The sequence below is a fragment of the Callionymus lyra genome, chromosome 3 (genome assembly GCF_982586985.1).
Source record: "Callionymus lyra chromosome 3, fCalLyr1.hap1.1, whole genome shotgun sequence".
NCBI classification, from domain to species: domain Eukaryota; kingdom Metazoa; phylum Chordata; class Actinopteri; order Syngnathiformes; family Callionymidae; genus Callionymus; species Callionymus lyra.
Genome location: NC_141820.1, coordinates 4,311,560 through 4,322,309, shown reverse-complemented (window position 1 = coordinate 4,322,309; position 10,750 = coordinate 4,311,560). Strand labels below are relative to the sequence as shown.

Sequence of the window (10,750 nt, the reverse complement as noted above, 5' to 3'; positions counted from 1 at the left end):
AGAGTTTTAAGGATCGGAGAAATGTGAGTTCTCCTACTTGAGCGGGTCAGAATTCTCGCTGCAGAGTTCTGAATCAACTGCAGACGAGACGATCCTTCTTGTTAAGACATGAAAACAAACTGTTACAATAGTCCAGACGAGAAGAAACAAACGCATGGATTATAAGATCCAGATCATGTTGTGACAACATTTTCCTAAGTTTAGAGATTTTTCTCAGTTGAAGGAAACCGTTCCTGGTCAGTTTTCTGCAGTGTTGAACAAGAGACATGTCTTTATCAAATACAACACCCAGGTTTCTCAGGCTCAGTTTGACAGACTGACCTAAGTCACCCAAGTACTGACTCAACCCTGGAATCTTATCATCAGGAGCAATCACCAGAGTTTCAGTTTTGTCCACATTTAGCTGTAAAGTGTTTTCACTCAGCCATTGTTTGATTTCTAGCAAATTGACTAAGCTGTTCAGCCTTTGGGGCTCAGTTGGGTCAAAAGAGCAGTAGAGCTGGATGTCATCAGCAAAAATGTGATAAGAAACATCTGGAAATCTCTGAATGATTTTACCAAGGGGAATCAAGTACAGCAAAAACAATAAAGGACCCAGAACAGAACCTTGAGGGACTCCACACAACAGATCTGCCGATTCAGACCTCATTTGATTGGCAGATACACTAAAACTGCGCCCAGAAAGGTAAGATGAGAACCATTCTAACACAGACCCAGACAGTCCCACTTCATCCCTTAGTCTTCTCAGCAGGATCTGGTGATCAACTGTGTCAAAGGCTGACGACAGATCTAAGAGAACCAGAACAGTGAATTTACCAGAGTCAGCCGACACCATGATGTCACTGGACACTTTCAATAAAGCTGTCTCCTTAGAATGATGTTTACGGAAGCCCGACTGAAACTTCTCATGGATGTCGCTCTGATCCAGGAACAAAGACAGCTGCTCAGACACCACCTTCTCCAAGATCTTGGACAAGAAAGGGAGCTTAGAAATAGGCCTGAAATTACTGAGGTCAGTTGGGTCTAAGCCTGGTTTTTTGAGCAGAGGCTCCACAATGGCATGTTTAAATGCATTGGGAAAAACCCCTGTGGAAAGGGAGAGGTTTACCATATTGGTAACCCAGGGGCCAATTACATCAAATACTTTGATAAAAAGCCTACAAGGAAGGACGTCATCTGAGCAAGAGGAGGGTTTCATCTTGTTCACTAGTGCCGAAATATCACCCAAAGATACAGCAGTGAAGGATGACCAAGAGGAGGAGATGGGCTCAGAGACAGTAGGGGTTCCCAACAAAGGGGGAGAGATTTTCTCTTTGATCAATTTAATTTTGTCAATGAAAAATCTCAACAATGCATTGCTGTCAGCTTCACAGAAGACCGGCGTGATTTGAGGAGCAGGAGACACGAGAGAATTAATCGTGTCAAACAAAACTTTGGGGTTTTTCCTATTTGCTGCTACCAGTTTTCTGATGTAATCAGATCTAGCAGTTTCTACCATCTCATTGTAAGAAGTCAACAGATCCCTGAGGTGAAGTCTGTGCACCTCAAGTTTAGTGGACTTCCAGAGACGCTCAGTCTTTCGACAAAGTCTTTCAGACTCAGGAGATCTTCATTTGTCCAAGGGCACCGTTTTTTCTGAATTTTCAAGTTCGATTTAACAGGTGCCACTTGATCCAGTATTTCAACACAATGATCAGTGTAACAGTTAATCAAACTGTCCACATCTGGACAGTCATCAAAGGAAAGATGGTCAAACATAGCAGAAAAACTGTCTGCAGTATCGGCTGAGATGACACGCCTCTGAGACCTAACTTTCAAAGGCTTAGGTTCAGGGATGAAGTCCAGGTTGAACAAGACAAGAGAATGATCACTCAGATGGACATCATGTACAGATACATTAGAAATGTTCAGGCCAAGAGTAAAAACTAAGTCTAAAATGTGGCCTTTTTGATGAGTGGGTTCAGAAACATGTTGCTCAAAATTAAAGGCTTCGGTTAAAGTTAAAAGTTCTTTAGCAGAACAAGATGTGACGTCATCAACATGAAGGTTAAAGTCTCCAAGAATAAGAACAGATTCCATCTGAATAATGGAAGATAAGAAGTCACTAAAGTCTTTCAAGAACACCGCCGCCAGAGTTGTTCCGAGCGATCGCAATTGCGCGTCTCATCCTGACCTGTACTCCAGCCCGACTCGATCCCTTGTGGAAATCGCCCGGTACTCGAGAGATCAAACGATATTCCACAGAGTCCGAGTCGATGAGAAGCGGAGCCGGAAACACGTTCACCGGACGTTGGTAGCTGTCGCGAGTGAAGTCCTCCATCGACTCTCTGATGTTGAGAAGAGCATCACGATCATAGATCCGAGATGCTTGAGACATATCTTAAGTGATATGAGCATAAAATCCGGACAAGTAGTCGTTAAAACGACTGTTTTTGGCAATTATTGCAGGAGCTTACGTTTCAAGCAGCCGATCAAAGGCTCACCGGAAGCGGAAGTGTGAGGTCAGACAGGTAGATGTGAGGTCAGAGAGGTAGATGTGAGGTCAGACGGGTAGATGTGAGGTCAGAGAGGTAGATGTGAGGTCAGACAGGTAGATGTGAGGTCAGACGGGTAGATGTGAGGTCAGACAGGTAGATGTGAGGTCAGACAGGTAGATGTCAGGTCAGACAGGTAGATGTGAGGTCAGACGGGTAGATATGAGGTCAGACAGGTAGATGTGAGGTCAGACGGGTAGATGTGAGGTCAGACGGGTAGATATGAGGTCAGACAGGTAGATGTGAGGTCAGACAGGGAGATATGAGGTCAGACAGGTAGATGTGAGGTCAGAGAGGTGGATGTGAGGTCAGACAGGTAGATGTGAGGTCAGACGGGTAGATGTGAGGTCAGAGAGGTAGATGTGAGGTCAGACAGGTAGATGTGAGGTCAGACGGGTAGATGTGAGGTCAGACAGGTAGATGTGAGGTCAGACGGGTAGATGTGAGGTCAGACGGGTAGATGTGAGGTCAGACAGGTAGATGTGAGGTCAGACGGGTAGATGTGAGGTCAGACGGGTAGATGTGAGGTCAGACAGGTAGATGTGAGGTCAGACGGGTAGATGTGAGGTCAGACGGGTAGATGTGAGGTCAGACAGGTAGATGTGAGGTCAGACGGGTAGATGTGAGGACAGACGGGTAGATGTGAGGTCAGACGGGTAGATGTGAGGTCAGACGGGTAGATGTGAGGACAGACGGGTAGATGTGAGGTCATACGGGTAGATGTGAGGTCAGACGGGTAGATGTGAGGTCAGACGGGTAGATGTGAGGTCAGACGGGTAGATGTGAGGTCAGACGGGTAGATGTGAGGCCAGACAGGTAGATGTGAGGTCAGACGGGTAGATGTGAGGTCAGACGGGTAGATGTGAGGTCAGACAGGTAGATGTGAGGTCAGACGGGTATATGTGAGGTCAGACAGATAGATGTGAGGTCAGACAGGTAGATGTGAGGTCAGACGGGTAGATGTGAGGTCAGACGGGTAGATGTGAGGTCAGACGGGTAGATGTGAGGTCAGACGGGTAGATGTGAGGCCAGACAGGTAGATGTGAGGTCAGACGGGTAGATGTGAGGTCAGACGGGTAGATGTGAGGTCAGACGGGTAGATGTGAGGTCAGACGGGTAGATTTGAGGCCAGACAGGTAGATGTGAGGTCAGACGGGTAGATGTGAGGTCAGACGGGTAGATGTGAGGTCAGACAGGTAGATGTGAGGTCAGACGGGTATATGTGAGGTCAGACAGGTAGATGTGAGGTCAGACGGGTAGATGTGAGGTCAGACAGGTAGATGTGAGGTCAGACGGGTAGATGTGAGGTCAGACGGGTAGATGTGAGGTCAGACAGGTAGATGTGAGGTCAGACGGGTAGATGTGAGGTCAGACAGGTAGATGTGAGGTCAGACAGGTTTAAATCAAACACCAGAGTTGATTAGAATCTATTTATTTATTGAACCTTTTGTGGAATCACTTCCTTTGATCGACAACCATCAGTTCTGACACACACACACACACACACACACACACACACACACACACACACACACACACACACACACACACACACACACATCAGAACCGTCACGAGGCTTCAGAGAAAGTTCTAGAAGTTCTTCTTCATCTGGACTCGTGGCTCCAGAGACAGTCCTCCAGGGTCTGTCGTCTGGTCCAGCCTCCAGTCCTGTCTCCCATGTTCACGCTCTCTCCAGGTCCTTGTACTTCTTGCGGGACACGGACACCTGGTCCTTGAAGAGCACCGGGTCCAGGCGCAGCTGCGAGTGCACCAGAGGCATGTAGCCAAACCAGCTGGCGAAGGTGTTGATGCACTCCTGCCGCTGACTGAAGTGCTCGGGGTCGACCCAAGGAACCGTCCTGGTGCCCTGGTGAGCCAAGAGAAGGTGGTGAGACTAAGAGCATCGGCAGGATCTCAGGAAGAGGAGCGCCCACCTGTGGACCCGGGAGCTCCTTGGACTGCTTCCTCTGGGCCACTTTGATTGGCGGCAGGTGCGTCGCAGCAGAGACCAGGAAGTTCATGAGGATGTCCTCGCAGTTGCACGAGCGGTCCACCAGAGTTCTCAGGGACTGGGGCAGGTAATGAGTGAACAGGTAGTGGTAGTACCTGCGAACATATGCAGAGTTTGAAACATGTTACCACAGTCCTATGAAACTGCTGTTCTCAGAGCGAACACTAGAGGTCGCTTCAGACTCACAGACTTCTTGTCCATCACATCAGAAGTTCAACCTTTAACGTCTGAACATTTGTTTCTTTATTATTCAGTAAACCATAAAAACAATCGATACAAAACTACTTCCAAGCTTTTCAACTTAAAAATATATATTTTTATTATAGAAACTTTAGGATTAAAGAATTAATGTTTTACGATATTAAGGCTTAAACTCAAAAAGATGATTCAATAGAAGAAAACGCTTCAAATAAAGGAAAAATGTTTAAATTCATTTTTTCTTGAACTAAATGTTTTGTTTTGAAAAAACTTTTGATGATATTGTTTTTGATCAAAATCCGCTTTCTTTTATTCATTTATTTTATTGTGCAACTGATGTGTTTGATTGACGTTTTAATGTTAGTAAATCGTTTGTGTCATTCTTTTATTTTATTGGACAGACTTGTAGAAAATAGAAAAGCTTTATTCATCCAGAGGGAAACACACTTTTACAACAGCGCAGTTTAAAAAAATAAAGTGCAAGGAAAAAAATAAAAATAAAAGAGATAATACAAAATAAAATAAAAAAGATCTTAAAAATATACAATTATTTACAAAATTAGAAATTTAACACTATTAACAAAATACAATAGAATAAAATAAAATAAAAATAAAAACAAAAAAATAAAATAAAACACACTACAGATTAGCATCAGGATATTTAAAGTAGAGAGTTAAATATCCTGACACCAGTTGGGATGAAGGACCTTCTATAACGCTCCGTCCTACACTGGGGGTGCCTGAGCCACTGAAGGAGCTGCTCCTCCTCGGTCAGGTGCAGTGGGTGGAGAGTGTTGTCCCTGATGGAGGATAGTCTGGAGAGTGTCCTCCTCTCTCCCACCTCCTCCACCGAGTCCAGCGAGCGGCCCAGGACAGAGCCGGCCCTCGTGACCAGCCTGTTCAATCTCTTCCTGTCCCGGTCCGTGCTACTGCTCCCCAGCAGACCACAGCGTAGTGGATAGCAGAGGCTACCACAGAGTCATAGAAAGTCCTTAATAGTGGTGTGCACACTCCGAAGGAACTCAGTCTCCCCAGGAGGTGGAGGCGACTTCGGCCCTTCTTATACACGGCGTTGATATGTGTGGACCAGTTCAGTTTATTGTTGAGGTGAACACCCAGGTATTTGAAGCTGTCCACCAGCTCAATGTCCGAGCCCTGGATGCTCACCGGTTGATGTGGTGGGGCCTTTTTCCTGAAGTCAATCACCATCTCCCTTGTCTTACCGGTGTTTAGGCAAAGGTAGTTGCTCTCACACCAGTCAACAAAGTCCTTGATGACTGACCTGTACTCCAGCTCGCCCCCCCTAGACACCCAGCCCACAATGGCCGAGTCGTCAGAAAACTTCTGGAGGTGACAGCTGCTGGAGTCATAGGTAAAGTCCGCCGTGTAGAGGGAAAAAAGGAAAGGTGACAGCACTGTCCCTTGAGGCACCCCGGTGCTGCAGATGGTCACCTCAGACCTGCAGTCCTGCAGCCTCACATACTGCGGCCTGTTGGTGAGGTAGTCCATCGTCCATGCTGCCAGCTGTGTCCCAACTCCTGCGTCCTCCATCTTCTTCCTTAGCAGCGCCGGCTGGATGGTGTTGAAAGCACTTGAGAAGTCAAAAAACATGACTCTCACAGTGCTACCGGCGGCTTCCAGATGAGTCAGTGCCGGTGCTGCAGGTAGATGACGGCGTCATCCACCCCCATCTTTGGCCTGTAGGCGAACTGCAGCGGATCCAACGCAGAGCTCACAGTCGTGCGTAGCTTGCGGAGTACCAGCCTCTCCAAGGTCTTCATCAGATGGGAGGTCAGGGCGACTGGTCTGAAGTGGCTTGGTACCTTCGCGTGCACCGCCTTGGGAACCGGAACCACACAGGAGGTCTTCCACTGGACCGGGACCTTCTCCAGTTTGAGGCTCAGGTTGAAGATGTGTGTGACCAACTCACAAAGTTGATCAGCACAGTCCCTGAGCAGTCTGGGGCTGAGTCCATCTGGTCCAGCAGCTTTCCTGATCTTCAGTCGCCTTAATTCTCTCATCACCTGTTCAGATGTAACAGAGAGAGGTGGCTGTGGGGGGTTGGGCAGCTGAAGTAGGGCGTGTTGGGGGGGAGAAAGGTGGCTTGGAGGTGAGAACAGTTGGGGGGAGGGGGCTGAAGCAGGGGAAAAACAGCTTTGTGAAGAGTGGGGGGCAGAGATGGAGGGGGGAGGGGGGCCCTGATCAAACCGGTTGAAATACTGGTTAAGTTCAGTGGCCCATCTTTGGTCTCCCCCTGCTGTGGCTCTGGCTCCACTCTGGCCATGACCTGAGATGTTCTTCAGGCCTTTCCACACATACCTTGTGTTGCCCTGCACCAGTTGCTCCTCCAGTTTCCTCTTGTATTCCTCCTTGGCCATCCTGATCGCCTTCTTGAGCTCTCGCTGGACCTCTTTAAGCTCCTCTCTGCTCCCTGAAGCAAACACCCTCTTCTTCTTGTTGAGCAGAACTTGAAGTTGAGGGGTCACCCATGGCTTGGTGTTGGCAAAGCACCGCACCTTGCGGGTCGGTGTGACGTTGCCCTCACAGAACTTTATATAATCTGTGGAATGGTCATTGAAGGTGTCGATGTCATCACCATGAGAGAACACGCTCCAGTCTGTAGACTCAAAGCAGTCTCTCAGCCTCTCCTTGGCTTCATCATTCCACATCTTAACAGTTCTTTTCTGTGCAGGCTGTCTCCTCACCATGGGAGTGTATTCAGGTCGCAGACGTATCAGGTTGTGATCAGAGCGGCCGAGGGGGGGCAGGGCGGTGGAGGTGTAGGCACCTTTTACATTTGCATACAAAAGGTCCAGAGTCTTGTCCTCCCGGGTGTGGCACTTCACGTATTGTGTGAAGGTGGGAAGAATGGAGGAGAGTGAGGCATGGTTAAAATCCCCGTTAATGAGCAGGAGAGAGTTCGGGTGTTTGAGCTGCAGGTCCGACACTGAGGCGCTCAGCCTCTCGCTCGCTGCAGCTGCGTCCGCAGAGGGAGGAATGTAAACAGTGAACACAATCACATGTGAGAACTCCCTCGGGATGTCATACGGGCGGATGCCCACCGCAACAAACTCTATGTCCTTAGTGCACACTTGTTCTTTAATGGAGACTTGCGCGGGATCGCTCCATCTCTCATTAATAAACACCGCCACTCCTCCTCCTGTCCTCTTTCCATCCATGTCCCGGTCCGCACGAACCATCTTGAACCCCTCCAGGGAAACAACAGAGTCTGGGATCTTCTCCGTCAGCCAGGTCTCCGTGAAACATAGAAGGCTGCTCTCCCGGAAGTCTCTCTGATGCCGGGTCAGCGCAGCGAGCTCGTCCGTTTTATTCACGATCGAACGTACATTTCCCATGATGATCGATGCAATAAAGGGACGGAACCTACGCTTCTTCTCTTGTTTCATCCGACCTGCTCTGCATCCGCGTCTTTTTCTCTTGATTTCCACGGGAATCGTCCATTCTGCGCTGAGAGAGAGAGCGGTGTTGCGCAACCCCAACAGCTGATCCCTGGTGTAAACAATAGACCCGCTGAGCGTGTCTGCCGACGGAGTTCCCAAAAGTGACGAAAATAGCAGAAAACCGTATGCAAAAGTTGTAAAAGTGGTCTCGTTTTGTGCACAACGGCAACAAGATCCGACCACTCTAAAGAAAAAATTAAAAAGACGCCAAAAAAATGGAAAAAGTGTAATAAAAAGTAAGAAGAAAGAGGGAGCTGTTGTAACCAGCTGCTGCTCGTGCGGCGCCATGTAGAGGCTCATGTTCTTCTGTTGAATTATCTGTGAAATCATGGTTTATTCTTGAGATTCTTCTCTTAATGATGACGTTTAAGTGTTTGAACAGTTTATAAAACGCTTGATGTGTCAGTCGTGGATCTTATTCCTGCCGTGATGAGCTTCATTCATGTCGCAGTATGACGTGATGATGGACTAGAGCTCAGATGATGGAACCCTGGATTCAGGAGATGTTCACCCTCGACATGGTGAAGAGAGAACCACACGTTGAGCTGGAGCGACTTTACTTTCAGCCTGTTTTGAACTCTGTGGCTCTGATGGAGGTCCAGCTGACAGCAGCACATGCCGAGCGTCTGTAACGGAGACTATTGAGACTTGTCTGGATGAACAACAGCTCCACGTCGGCCTCAGATGGAAGAAGTTCTTCAGGTGGTCACCTGTGGTAGAAGGCAGCTCCAGTCAGCACGATGGAGTAGTCGTTGGTCCACTTGGACGTGTAGCCCCAGGAATGTTTCAGGGGGTCCCAAAAGTGGCTCCTGGGCGGGTAACCCACGATCCTCTCGGGGAAGCTCCTCCACACCAGGAAGGCGAAGTTGACCTGAATGACAAGACTCAATCCTGAAGCTCCTCCTTCTCACCATCGTGTCCACAAACCTCACTGGTCAGCAGAACCGTGTCCTCGTCCAGGCTCAGCACAGATTCTGTTTCTCCTCAGAAAGTACAGTCTACTCTGAACTTTCTTATACACATGGTCTGTGTCAGTTTACTGTCCAGCAACACACCGAGGTACAACTTGACGCCTTATATGGACACTGGACATGGCTTTGTCCTGGACCTCCCAAAGTCCAGCTCCTTGGTCTTTGAGGTGTTCAGCTGCAAGTGGTTCCTCTCACTCCAGTCCACAAAGTCATGTATCAGACTTCTGTACTCGTCTTCGCTGTTGTCCCTGATGCATCCAACAATGGCAGTGTCGTCAGCAACCTCTGGACGAGACTCAGCTCGGAGTTGTAGCAAATGTCTGAAGTGTAGATGGTAAAGAGGAGAGGGGCCAGTACTATCCCCTGAGGTGCTCATGTACTGGTCACCACAGTGAGTCTTCCAGCCTGACATACTGCAGTCCATCAGTGAGATAGTCTGAGATCCAGGTGACCAGACCAGGGTCCACATGCATCTTTGTCAGTTTGTCCTGCAGCAGAGTGGGCTGGGTGGTGTTAAAGGCACTAGAAAAGTCCAGGAACAGGATCCTTACTGAGCCACTTCCTTTATCCATGTGGGAGTACGTCCGATGCAGGAGGTGAAGAATGGCCTCTTCTACACCAACTGGCCGGTAGGACAATGCAGGGGGGCTTGTACGAGCTGGACATGTGGCCTGAGATGTTTGAAGACCAGCCACTCCAGTGTCTTCATCAGCTGTGACGTCAGTGCCACCGGTCTGTAATCATTCAGCTCGCTCGGCTGGATCTTTTTCAGGACTGGAACTATACAGGAAGTCTTCCACAGGGTTGGTACTTTCCCCAGCATCGCTTCACCTCCTGCTTTGCTGACCTCATGGCGTCTCTGTCCCTGCTCCTGAAAGCTGCCTTCTCTCTGTTAAGGACATCCTTGACCTCCTTTGTTACCCACGGTTTATTATTGGGGAAACAGCGGACAGTCTCAGCAGGGGCGACAACGTCTGAGCAGAAATTCAAATATATAATCTGTTATACACTGTTATACTACTCCCTAGATGTCCTCTAGGGACTTCAGCAGCACATCCCAGTCTGTGGTGTCAAAGCAGTCTCTGATGGCGTCCTCCACAGCTGGTGTCCACTTTCTGATTGTCTTGGGTTACAGTCTCTGCACCAGAGGAGTGTATTGTGTCGAGGTGGACCACGTTATGATCGGACCTTCCAAGTGGAGGAAGAGGTTTGGTTCTGTACGCCTCCTTCAAGTTGGAATAAAGTAGGTACATTGTCCTGTCATTCCTGGTGGGAGAATCCACCGACTGGTGAAAAGTAGGCAGTGTAGAGTCCAGGTTAGCATGATTATAATCTCCAGAGATGATGGTAAAAGCGTCACAAAGTAACAGTATAAGTAGAATTAGCAGTAGTAGAAGCAGTAGTATGATTAGTAGTCATAGAACAAGTAGAATTAGTAGTAGAATTAGTAGTAAAAGTACAAGTAGAATTATTAGTAAAAGTACAAGTAGAATTAGTAGCAAAAAAACAAGTGCTCAAGGGACAGTGCTGTCACCTTTCCTTTTTTCCCTCTACACGGCGGACTTTACCTATGA

General features: G+C 48.2%; 1 protein-coding gene across 1 annotated transcript; it reads right to left on the bottom strand.

Annotated features, from left to right (window-relative positions):
• Positions 1-4,216: 4,216 nt before the first annotated feature.
• LOC148083056 (exostosin-1c-like) lies at positions 4,217-9,748 on the bottom strand. Its single transcript, XM_087785721.1, has 4 exons — positions 9,728-9,748; positions 8,916-9,076; positions 4,470-4,641; positions 4,217-4,402 (listed from the first exon to the last, which is right to left on the bottom strand). The coding sequence occupies exons 1-4, from the start codon at positions 9,746-9,748 to the stop codon at positions 4,217-4,219; spliced, it is 540 nt and encodes a 179-aa protein (XP_087641847.1).
• Positions 9,749-10,750: the final 1,002 nt, after the last annotated feature.